Raw genomic sequence first — 12,836 nt, forward strand, 5'->3', positions numbered from 1 at the left:
CCGGGTGATAAGGAATAACTTTTTACCTGCGGCAAGGTTCGTTTTTTAAATTATCAAGTCTACTGTCGGTTGTGCCAGCTTCAAGTTGTTACTTGTCAAACAAAATTTAATAAACAAACAAAAAAACTTTTGCGCGTTTGGTTATAACCTACAGCAAGCGGCATCTTTGAATATAAAGACAGAAAAATATTGTTTCTTCAAAATTGTTATCGATTCTCTTCTTGAGCAACAATTGAAACAAATCGTAAAAGAACTTTTTTTTTTTCTTGGCTCGTCCAATCTGTCCAGATAAAGAGATTGATAGCCTTTTTTTTGTCAGTGACAAAAGCTACTAGGAAAAATGTTGCCTTGGTAGCAAAATTTCTGGATGGCAAAAAAGTCGAAAACATCACTTTCAACTGTTTCAAACTTCATCGTTCTTATTCAATTTCATTTAATTTGTCAAGTGTTGGGCGAAATTTTCTGGGGTTCTATCCGAAAGGCCCAGATCAATGGTTAGTAAAAGAAAAAGAAAATTTTTCCGTTGTGTTCACCTACGCTAAGAAGATTATTAAAGTTAAGTTATAGAAGCAACTTTTCAGTGAAGGTTTGATAAGAAAGTTTAAAAAAAATCAGGCTAGTACAGGACTGGAACCCGTGCCTCTACGATACCGGTGCAGCGCTCTACCAGTTGACTTACAAAGCCAAGTGGGAGCTGGTCGGGACTCTCGCTACTGGGGGCACTGACTCGCGGTCCCGAGGGACTCGGCAAGATATAAGGGGAGTTGGCTGTGCGGGATCGGGATAACGTGAGTTGACTATACATTATTTCAGGTACTAAGAAAACTACGTAAACTTTAACTGGCATCCTTTTTATCACATTTTTATTATGCTTCATAAAAAGAATAATAACTAGGAAGTTGGCCATTATCTTTAAAGTCAGTGGTTTTACTTATATATAATAATTTGCTTTTGTTCACTTGTAACTATTTGGAATTTTTGTTAAATTTTGTTTCAATTTACTTTAGATCTGTTATTATATGCACTGTTACCCGCAAGCCTCTCCTCTATGCCAATAAACAGAAATGGGAGAAGAGACTAGTTTTGGATCAAAAATTCGAACTCCAAAAATCTCTACTTTATCAGGAAATGCCAACGTGCTTAGAACGCAGTAACTAGAGACTGCAATTTCTACTTGAACTACCGAGTTCCATGAGGGGCTAGCCCTTTGTAGAGCTGTGAAGGGTGTACTTTCTTCCTTAATTACTTTCAAACCCCGAGCAAAGCGTTGGTCCCGACCCGCGAAAACAACTCGAGACCTCCCGATTTGCTGGCCATCCAGCTCTACAAGCTGAAAGTTACTGAGTCGGAACAAAACTTCCCGTACTTTTCCACCAAGGTGGACTTTCCAAAAACAGTTAACTTGCTGATCCCGGCAGGGTGTAAACAAAAGAACAATCCCTCAAACTTAACGACTTGGAAACTCAGTGAAGGATATCAAGCACAGTATTTAACAGACGTTTAATATAACAGGTTTTTTGATGAGTTTATTTTTCAAAACGTTTAGACACAAGATCGCTGAAACGGACAGTTTTTACAACACCTCAACATCGATTTCGCGCCCAAAAAACATGAGTTGCCAGACGAATCGCACCAAAAATGCTTAGCGCGCAGGAGCTACAGGTTTAGCTGGACAAACCACATGATACAGATGTCTGACTGTATCCTTGACCGCTGTCCTAACTCCTCTGATCTTCCAACAGTAGAGAGCAGGGTTTAAAGATGAGTTTAAGTAGATAAGGGTTATTGTAAGCCTAACAGAAAGGTTATGAGATGGAGCGAATGGGTGACTTAATGTACTAACAACACCGTAAGGAAGATAACAGGCTATTAATGTCAGCTGTACCCACAAAGCCGAGGACACTGTTTTTCTGTATCGCCTTATGTTGAATGTAGTTCCTTCTCTGTTTGCTTGGCTTTGCATCTCATTTTGATGACGGCGAAGTGTTAGATAAATCGTGGAGTATGAAATTCCCGAGATTACTAGCAATGAGTAAATTATCCCAGTGACGAGTTGAGAGATTAGCGTATAGTGTTGTTCCAAAAATCGCTGCAAGGTAAAGATGGAAATGTTTAGAATCCAGCCGCCGATGATTACTCCACGAATTCGTTTCAACGACACTGTTTTGCTGTGTCTCAGCCCTAGTAACAGAGCAAGAAGTCTGTTCACACTGATTGTAGTCATCGTAAATAGAGACACTCCGATCAGGGTTGAACCAGCAACTTCATTTAGACTGACAAGGATGAAACAAAGTGACACTCGCTGATGTGCAATGGAAATCAACTGAATAACAAACAGAGGTTGCGACAGGATACCAACCAAAAGATCCGTGGCTGATAGGCATTGAAACAAGAGTTTTGATGGAGCATGAAGAGAATTTTCCTTGCGAAGAGCAACAAGAATTAGAGTGTTCCCCATCGAAGCGGTAACTGATAGAAGAATATTCAAAGCTGCTACTGAATACAGATAGGAGTTTCCGTAAAGGGACGCGGTGCATACAACTTTTTGAAATTCTTCGTAGTCTTTCTCTTCCATTTCGAAATAATTATCTGCAGTTTTCCTCTGTAAATTGCTTAAACGGCGTCAAGATAGTTCGCTCGAGCATTTTCAAAATGAAAAAGGAAAAAGCTTTAAAACAGTTGTAACGCACTATAACATGTCTGACCAATAATTATGACGTAAGTTGACAAAATCAATGAATATCTGTTACTGGGTTAGAGAACATTACCTCATTACAATAAAATTTGTAGCTCCAGTGAACTTGATCGGGAACAATATAAGAAGAACTCTAAATAATACGATAGGAGAAAAATACATCGAGAACACTCAAAATCTCGAACCCTCCGAGGGCTTGTATACCTTGACCAAAAAGATACCACAACATTCCTTTAAATTCGCTCTTCTAACTCTTTCTTGAGTTTCTTTTTATGATACATTCCCAGTTCGTAAACACACTTCTAGACATACGATGTAAGGCCCTGAAGTAATGATATAACTCAATAAATCTGAATGACATCTTTGTTCATGCAAAACGGCCATGGCAGATATAATTCATGTTTTCTTTGGGTTCGTTATGATACCGGCCGTTTCGTGACATAGACCCATAGTCATCACTTCCTAAACTATTTTTGTTTGTATGGATATAAACAGCTGATTATTTGAAAAATTTTACAAGTCGTTAAGAAGAATATAAAGTGCACTTGAGTTTTGAACATTTTGACGTCGTTTCTTAGGTCGATAAGAGTACAGACCGTGGAAAATTGTTATCGATTTTTTAATTGTCGTGACTTTTCCCGCCGGGCTTTTGCCAAAGAGAAGCCTCGCGAAGACGCGCGGCTGCGAGGAGGCAGGCTATGAAGCTGTGCGCAAAAGTTCCAAGGCAGAATAAATCTCGAAGCGATATAACATAAGGTAGTGTAAGATAACTTTTATGAGGTAGCGCAGAACAGAGAATGTATTGTTTTCGAGCAAACATGTGAAACAAAACAGAGAATCCACGAGCCCGGTGTGCGTGTTTGTGAGTCCCGTGCTCATCCCGTCTTCAACCAATCGTCGGGTGGATTCAACTGAAACATACGCGTATAGCTGTCGCATTTGCCTGCTGGAATTTTTAAGCGTTTTTAGGCTTAAAAACAAAAAATTCAAAATTACACATTTCTAAACAAATTGAACAGCACGCGCGTATAGGTAAAATCTTTGCTCGTTGGCACTTTGCGATAGCTACAACTAGTATTATGATAATATATTTTCTTTGTCTTGGTAGCACGTGACATCAGATTGTACTGTACGGTTCGGCCACAAAATTTTAAGCTTCGCTGTTTTTTCTATAGTTTATGCGCTAGCACAAGCATTATTAATTCTCAAGTATTAACGATGTATTTGCTTGTTAGGAGCGGTAAAAGAGCCATTTAATGACGCAAGAACTGGAAAGTTGTGCTCATGTATACCTTTCCATCGGTTTGCATCACACTGTACTATTAATAATCACATTATGCTGTTTTACTCAGTCAAGAGATCACTTGACTCAGTGAATTGTCAAATAATGATGACGCAAGTTTTGAGATCAAAATCAATATAATTAATGAGCAGTACTTCGTTACAATACAACTTACATTTCCTGAAAAGCGAAAAAATATCCTGCCAGTTAATTACTGGACTGGAAACTATGAAACAGCATCTAATGTACAATAAATAAAAAGTTGTTGTAAATTCCAAGGGATGTGGATGTCTTAAATTGATAAAAATAGATTGCTCGAATTTATACTAGAGACGAAAAATCCGTCTAAGCACAGGAAGCCCAGACTGACAACAACCTTCTAAAAGTCAAATTTCAAGGATTTGAATGGGAATTTATCGAAGATCGATAAAACGGTTAAAATGTACATAAACACGCATTAAAGTGCACATACCTTATAAAGAGTTGTCTCTGTGTTGTTTTCTTACAGTTTTTTGCCCTATAAACGTCATTTTAGCACGTTTTGATGTTTTGGTTTCTCGCATGCTATAAAAAGAAATCAAGGGAAATTAAAACTCGGCTGTCTAACGCCGCCCGAAGAAATAGCTCTAAAAAAAATACTGAAATTACCTTCATTCCACTCTAATCGCTCCAAAACTTCGCTTGAGGATACACCGAAGATTTTCCTTTCTTCTTTTAGTTCCAACATCGAGTCGTAGCCTCAAAGAGGACGAGAAATGTAGCGAGAAAAATTTGAACTTAGCACTTCCGTGGAACCGCTGATCTTCGCAGTGTACTAGCGACAGCCGTTGCTCTTGGCTTAGTAGCCTCGCTGCACGTTCAAAATTCCCTCGACGGGGAGGGACAGAGGAAAAATCAACCCATACAACCCACATTTGCGGGGTTACCTAGGGAACGGTTTTGTTTCCTTTACAAAGAAGTGGCGGGGAAAAACACGGGTCCCTGTCAAGGGGATTTTGAACGTGCCTGACGAATTATTCGTCTAAGACAAATAAATCGTATAGCCGGAAATAAATTAGTCTCCTTCGCAGTCGTTTGTAGGCTCATCACGCAACCCGTCCGTCAGCACCACAGGCATACCAATGTAAAATAACTCAATCAACAAGTATGGCAACCCAAAAGCAACTCGAGGTTATTTTGGAGGGAAATTGCATAGCCACCCGCGTCTTGTAAAGCAGAAACAACTAATGAGTCAATGGGGACTTAATGATCCGACGACGCCACGGCAACGAGAACGTCGCTTAAAAAAGTGAATTTGGGTTCTTTTGGTCTTCATAGCGATTATTCGCACGCACTTACTTTGACAAATGTAGGCAAACCCTCCCGAAGCTGAATTTCAAGGGACCATATCCAAGCTCAGAAAGAGAAATCTAATTCCGCCGTCGCTTGTTTACGTTCTCCATGAAACACGAAATTAGGTATTTTCACGTCGTAGTCGTGCAAAAACGGCAAAGAAATGTACAAAAATGTGTGATGCACGTGCGAAGTTGTTGTTTTGCTTATTAAACCTTTTTTTTTTACGTTCTCGTTGCACGTCCGCGTCGTTGGATCTTAAAGTCGAAAACGGAAAGCGGGAATTGTTTCCGTGTATCCGTGTTGTCTGAACTATTAAGCTTAGATTAACTGTCATGACCACAAATTTGGAAAATAGAGCTAGAGAAAGAGAGAATAAGAGAAAGTAGGCAGCTGGCCAGCAAAGCTCAACGAGAAAAAGGGCGACAGAGATCTAGAGAGAGAGATAAACAACAAAGGAGACATTTTTTTGTTGGAAGAACAACATTACAATTTGTGGCGGCGGTGAGAAAATAAGAGATGCTAGCGGCCACCAATGCACTGGGTGAAATTGAGCGGCAGTGAAAAAAAAGTGAACGAGAACGCGTATGACATTTCCTCCATAAAACGTGTCACTAAGAAGTTTCTGGAGGTTTCACGTTGTAGTCGTGCAAAACAACGGTAAAAAAAATGTACAAAAAAAGAGTGCTGCACGAGCAAAGTTGCTTTTTTGCTAATTAGACACATTGTTGTCTTTCACCGTTCTCCTTCGTTGCCGTCATTTGAATAGCAAGAATTCTCCTAACTTTATATACCCGGTTCGCGATCCACCTTCTTTTAAAAATACCTCAAAATATAATCCTCTAAACAACTGTATTTGAGGGCGTCATTTGAATTTGTTTTCGGAATTTCAACTGTAAGTGTTAGTTTTCTCTTAAAAATGTTTTAAATTTTCATTTTCTTTAAAAAAAATAATTTATAATTTTCAGAGGTACTGACTCCACTAAAATGCTGGGCCAAGTTGTTCGAAGGCCTAATAGCGCTTAACCCAGGGTTAAATTTAACCCGGGTTTCTTTTCTTTTGTTCAAAAGCACTTTCTCGGACAATTTTCTATGATATTTATAGAGCATCGAATCATCAACTTGTTGACAAAAAGAATTAAACTGAACTTACTTTATAAGCTTTCATATTTGAATTGAAATTTTGCACTAACCCTGGGTTATCTTAACCCAGCTTTGAACAACCCGGCCCTGGAATAAAATACTTAATGCTTTTGCCTCACTAAAAACCAGGCTCGAACAAATGAGAGTATTTTCATGCATAAAGCCTACTGTCACGCAGACAAGATACAAAGTAAGTGAAACTTTTCAAAATTCATTAGCACACTAAATTACGTACGAAAGACTAAATTTACATTTATGGCAGGTTTTAAATTTTTCTATGGAAATGAAACTGATTGTGATGAGGTTCAACGATCACTCGTCCTCGCCGCCTCAGTTTCTAAATAAAGATTCAACGTAACATATAATTTATTTATACTTACCTACTCATGAGATTTTACAAAAATAACAAAAACAAAAAAAGCTATGGATAAGCTAACACTGAGTTGTTGTCCGTTTTTAACTAAGTGAAAAAGGCTCATGCATGGCCAGTGCTTTTTGCCTCGTCGTGAGAGACCTCTGCTAGCAGGGAAAGCTTAATAGATAAAGAGGTGTTTACGGGTAAAAATGACATCCCTCATTTTTCAGTGAAGACGTTCAGCTGGTCCTTTTGCATTATTAGCCTTTTCGATTGAGGTTTGCGTGTTCAAAGCTACACATATGACACGTTTGATTATTCAAAGAAAGTGAAACAGCCAACTCGGTGTCGAAAACTGACAGCAAAACTTGGAAACGTATTGGAAAGATAGATATCAGGTGCTTTTTTAAAATTTTTTTTTAATCTTTTCCTTTTAGTTAGCCGTATAACGTGATATCTTCTCCACAAATTTTGTATTGTATAAGGAAAACAACGAAATTCTGCAGAAGTGAGCCTAAATTCTCCGGGCCCACTCTTTCCCAGGGGGTACTCCTGGAAATTCTTGGTGGGCGGGAGGGTGCCGCTCCAGTTCTCTAAATCCTGACCTTATTTCAGAAGAAATTTTATCATCTTCATTTAGATTAGAGCGCAAACTAAAAGATTTCTTAAAATTCATCTCGAATTCGCATATTACCTTTTCTTTCTCATTCATTTGGAATTGAAATGACAATTGCGTTCATACACTCCCGTAGGTCCCTCGAAAATCATACCCGATTCCAGACCAAAATGGGGAAATTCTATACCGTTTTCAGACCGAAACGGCTCGAAAACCATACCCTTTGGGGCGACACATGCCTAAATGGCTTATATTAGAGAGTAACCCCTGGGCCTCTTTCCAAAGATCCGCCCCTGGGATTATTTTCAGGATCGAGCGTTAGGAGATACAATTCAAAATATCATGATATTGTTATGTTTATATCAACGCCAGTTCTTTGTCTTCAGCGCCATTTATCTGTTGTTGCACCTTCCCTCAAGACATACTCACGATGCGGATTTTAATTTTTCTTTCTATTTTTCAATTAGCTTCTTTCCCAAGCGGTAAGTAATAGATAGAAGGATTTACATCTGGACTTTCCAGTATGCCATGACTTTTATCATGATTTATTCTTATTCACAGCGTATATCCTAAGTGGCCATGGGCTGAGCGGTTTTTTTTTTCCTTCACACGCAGATTTCACCAGAAAAGAGTAACTTTATTCGTTAGAATTTTGGTATTTTATATATAATTCTCAGGTCAAAAATACTTATCAACAACTGTAACATTTATTTACTAAAGAGCGAAATAACGTAATCCATAGAACTAAGTAAACTCATCTACCAAGGAGTGGTCGGCCACGCAATCGTGCTAAAACTTGAGACAAATTATAATTGATTAATTATTTGCAAGGAAACAGGTCTTCGGTGGCGGACCAACACTCACGGTCGTAAAATAACTGCGGAAAAAGAACTGGTAATGTCTTTGCTTTGCAAGGGCTAGAATGACCGCGAATAATGGCTTCCCCGCCTCCACAAACAGTGTCATCAATTACTACTTTAGGTGCTACATGGGTTGTCAATTTAATAGAGTATTTTTTTCGTTGGGTGTGTGAAAGTTAGTCTGGAGTAGTTTCGCCCACATTAGGTGTTTTCCTGTTTTGATGTTTTGATTCTAGTCGCTCTTGAGTTTGCGCTTGGCTGGCGAATTTTTCTTTTCCTATTTTTGAATGAACTCATCTCGCCCTTGTCAGATGTGTCATCTATACAGGTGGTCGTTCTTGAGGGCGATTAAGGTGACCTTCGGTTGTTAGTCCCTTTCAAGTTCCTGTTTGGGTTTGTTAACCAACGTTTTAAGCGTTTCATTGGTTTTACGACTTATTTTCAATAATATAAAACCAAAACATTACCCGCGTCTGCCGACAATAAGTTGCCCTTTCTTTGTTTAAGCTCCCATGTTCTGCCCTGTAGCTTCAGCTTGCTCGTTATGTTACTAGTTAGTTGAGATGAAGAAATAGATGAAGTAGAAGCTGTAAAACTGAGACCGTCGAGGATAAAAACAAAAAGAGGGAAAGAAAATGGCTCTCGGTACTACTAAGCCAGCGAGCTGCACGACTTTTCACCACTACTAAAAAAAAATCTGTTTGCACTTATCAAACCTTAACGATTCTCTTGATCAGTTATGCACGGTTTCATCTTTTTGTTGTTGTTGTTGTTCAAAACTTGTGGCGTTTTTGATTTTTTCGTTAACTTTGGAGAGGAATGTGGCATTTATTTAGAAAAATGTTGAATAAACGAACGGGTTAATCATCGTGCTCTGTTAACTCAGAAAAAACCGGAGAGTAAATGGCGAAACACACGTTTCCGTAGCATCTATTTTCAGAGGAAGCTGTAAGGAACAAAATAACTATAAAACCATACAAGCAGCAAGGAACGTTGGCGGGTGATTGCCACCCATTTCTGATTATTTGTCTATTTACTAACTTGCTTGTGAAGAACTCGACCTATTAAATCATCAATTTTTCTAGATCTTTGAGATCTTGTTTTGAATTTCATTATGCATGGCCTCTTATCAAAAACACGGAGTTAGTCAAGCCAAATGGGCACGTTTTCTACTTTTTTCTCATTGGCATAAGATTCAAACGAGCGAATGCACAGGTTATCTTTTTAACTTTTTCTTGCAACACAGAATGTGCTAAATACAATAATTTTGTTAGCACTTAAACATTGGGGTGAATCGCGACGTATACAGCTTTCTTTTTTCTTCCCTTTCTTTTCACCAACATGTATAGAGTTTTTGACTGATGCACGAGACTTAAAGTTAAGGGGCAAGAAAATCTGGTTTGCAAATATTAAATAACCATAGTTAGACTGGGGCAATTACGATCGTGTCGAATCAAGAAAGAATGGTCGTATTGCTCTGTCGGTCTGTTTTTGGGGAGGTCAGATCTTCTTTTATTGACGAATGCGAGAATTTCTAACTTCGTTTCCCAAAACAGCTTCATAGAAAAGTGCAATATTCACACAACAGGTACCGAACCAGTATTCAAATGACCAATGCCATTGTTTTCTGTTGTTTTTATGCGCTTTTTATTCAACCCAGCTATACAAACGGAATCTGTCAAGAGGTACTCTTTCTTCGTTAAGATAAACATTTAATAAACTCGAGAAACAATTCTTCAATACATAGTTGTTAAAACAAGTTTATTGATTTTTTTTAAATAGTGACGGCAATAACTTGCTACGAATGTCTTCCGGAACCACCCGATAACTGGTGCCAATTCACTTCAAATGTCACCGACTGTGACGAGAAACCGAAAATCGATGGGGCTGAATATGACGTATGTGCCAAAACGTCGTTCGAAATCGTCTACGAGGGAGACAACCATTTGATGAATGTAATGAATTGCGCAATAAAGGTATGTAAAAACTTTAAGAGATACGAGGGGGCGTTGGAGTCTATAAAAAACCGAAAAACCACTCAAAAAGCACTCAGAAAAGAAAAACAACGGTAAAAGATTTCGATCAAAATTAAACCAAAAACTGATTACAAAACCCTCAAAACGAAAGATTTTAGCACGCCTCAATAATACGAGCCTCAAATTTCAAAACCTTAATCGATTTTAAAATTTGGTGAAATTTTGAACGCGCGGACTAAACAATATCACATCATCTTCATTCTAAATATTATTATCATTACTAACAGTATCAGCACTCTGTGATGTCACTTTCAGTACGTAAAAAACAGAAAATCACATCGGACACCAAATTCGAAAAATTGCTTGTGTTATTTGCCAAAAACCGAAAACCAGATGCTAAAACTGCAAACCGTAACCCACAGCAAAACCGAAAAATTGACCTAAAAATGGCCAAAAATTAACGTCCCAACGCCCTCCTGAGATAGACTTCCAGTACACCCTTATTTTCTCCAGAGCAGAGCGCGTGAAAGCGTCAACCCGCGAGCAAGGTGACACGCCGTTGTATACGGTAAAAAATTGGGGTCTTCATGGCTCTTTTAACAAGTTTTAATTTTTATTGGGCACGTGACCAAATCTTGAAGTACTACTTAAACGCTTAACTCAAATTTTTCTTCGTTATACAGTCCAAGTGCGCCACTGTAAAGGAGAGAATTTGCAATAAGGATGTTTGGTACGAGTACTTTGGAATAGAAGTGCAGAAGTGCACTGTCAATTGCTGTTCGAGTGACGAGTGTAATGGCTTCCCCGCGGCGGCCGCCATGGTCATGTCCGGATCTTTCAAGGCCACACCGATGAGCCTCGTTTTTCTCTGCATGGGGGCAGCTTTGACAAGGCTGGTCCTTTCCTGAGAACTGTTTACTCTGTTAATCAAGACAGCCCAGTCAGATCAGTCTATAAATAGTTTGCATGCACAGCAGTGATAATTTTTTTTCGCGGCGAAATTTAGACTCTCGAGCTAGACTATTTCATTTTCCGGCAAAATGCCCTGGCCAGTAGCCAGTTCTAAGTTTTGGTAAGCCGTGCCATCAAACTGACCAAGAATCTTAAAGTCCGCTATAATAGCGCGCGGTCAATAGTCAAAAAATGAGAAAATACAAGGGGACACTAGAGCTGTATGTTAATGCTAATGGCACAGCAAATTTGATTTAAGTTCCTGGGAAAGATGAGGAATAAGAAAGCAACACAAAATTGCAATGATATCTTAACCTCTGCCATTACTAACTTCAGTGAATTCCCACCCCACCCCTCCCTAAAAAAAACTATCTCAAATTAGTTTTTGAAACTGGTGGATGCGACAAAACAACTAGTGAAAATAGACTCTAAACTTGCATTGCAGATCATAGCAAACTAAAAACGCATTTTCAGTTCCCCTAAATTTTGGGAGAAAATGCAGTTTTAGGTCCTAAATTTCAATCAGTTGCAATTGCCTTCGGACATTTTCCATAGTTTTTTTTATTATCTTTTTTTTTATAAATTCCTATTTCAGAACTTTTTCCCATTTTGTCTCTACTAACTTCTTTTTGGCTAAGTTGTATATCTATGCTTTGGCAGCAGTGCTGTAAGAACTTATGTTAAGTTTAATATGATAGCTACTTGTCATGACTGTCGAGTAAGTTTTAACAGTTTTATTTGAAATAATAAAGGTCACTTAAACCTTAAAGTCCATCAATATAATTAAAATAAACACGGTCTAGCAGAATTTCAAAACTTTATTGGAAGTTTCTTCCTAACAAAGCGTTAATCCAAGTAAAAGTTTTGATAGTAAATATGTTTTCCTAGTGATGATGTCGTTTAGAAGTCCTCCGATCCGGATCCAGACCCCGATCCGCCATCGACGGCCTCACATTGACCCCAGTAGATGTTTGTTTTTATGTTGCACACGTAGCCAGTCACACATGGACAGGCCTCCAAATTTTGCTGAGGAGAAATAAATTAATGGTGTGAGTGAAAATTCTTACCCCTCTCCGGGAAGTTTTAAAAAAAACCCTTATAGTACAAACTCAAACTGTTAGAGCGTTATTTTTGAACGACCATGCAAAGGGTGCTTTAATTGAAACGTGATACAGAACTTTGTCGATCATGGTACATTTTAAAATAATCATTCATATAGCACGAAAAAGGACTATCATGATATAGGAACGACCGGGTCTTCAGGTCATGATATGAAGTTCCTCTGCCTAAATGCTTTTCTCTGACTTTTCTTTTTTTTTTCAAAAAGAGCTCTAACTCAGTATCTCTTCTCTTCGGTGGATGTTTATTTATTCCTAAGGCATATTTCAGCAAATCTGGTTGAACGACGGTTCCTATGGCAACTAGGTCAATACCGGCATGTGGACAAGTCATTTTTAAGAAAAAATGCTGGTTTTCCCAACGAATTTGTTTGGCAAAAATACGTCAAGAAAGCAGTAAGGTTAATGTTTGACGATCACTTATCTTGGAACTCAAGCATAAATAGAATTTTATTTTAACACAGTTCAAACAATTCTTACTTGTTGGTAAAATCTAAGGTGGTTATCA

The 12,836-nt window shown here is 38.4% G+C and overlaps 2 protein-coding genes across 2 annotated transcripts; one reads left to right on the forward strand and one right to left on the reverse strand.

Annotated features, from left to right (window-relative positions):
- Positions 1–1,642: 1,642 nt before the first annotated feature.
- On the reverse strand, positions 1,643–2,575 carry LOC140923571 (melanocyte-stimulating hormone receptor-like). Its single transcript, XM_073373646.1, has one exon. The coding sequence runs from the start codon at positions 2,573–2,575 to the stop codon at positions 1,643–1,645; it is 933 nt and encodes a 310-aa protein (XP_073229747.1).
- A 5,236-nt stretch (positions 2,576–7,811) lies between these two features.
- On the forward strand, positions 7,812–12,002 carry LOC140923416 (uncharacterized). Its single transcript, XM_073373510.1, has 3 exons — positions 7,812–7,905; positions 10,066–10,259; positions 10,943–12,002. The coding sequence occupies exons 1-3, from the start codon at positions 7,854–7,856 to the stop codon at positions 11,165–11,167; spliced, it is 471 nt and encodes a 156-aa protein (XP_073229611.1). The 5' UTR covers positions 7,812–7,853; the 3' UTR covers positions 11,168–12,002.
- The last annotated feature ends 834 nt before the right edge of the window (positions 12,003–12,836 follow it).

The sequence above is a fragment of the Porites lutea genome, chromosome 13 (assembly GCF_958299795.1).
Source record: "Porites lutea chromosome 13, jaPorLute2.1, whole genome shotgun sequence".
NCBI lineage: Eukaryota > Metazoa > Cnidaria > Anthozoa > Scleractinia > Poritidae > Porites > Porites lutea.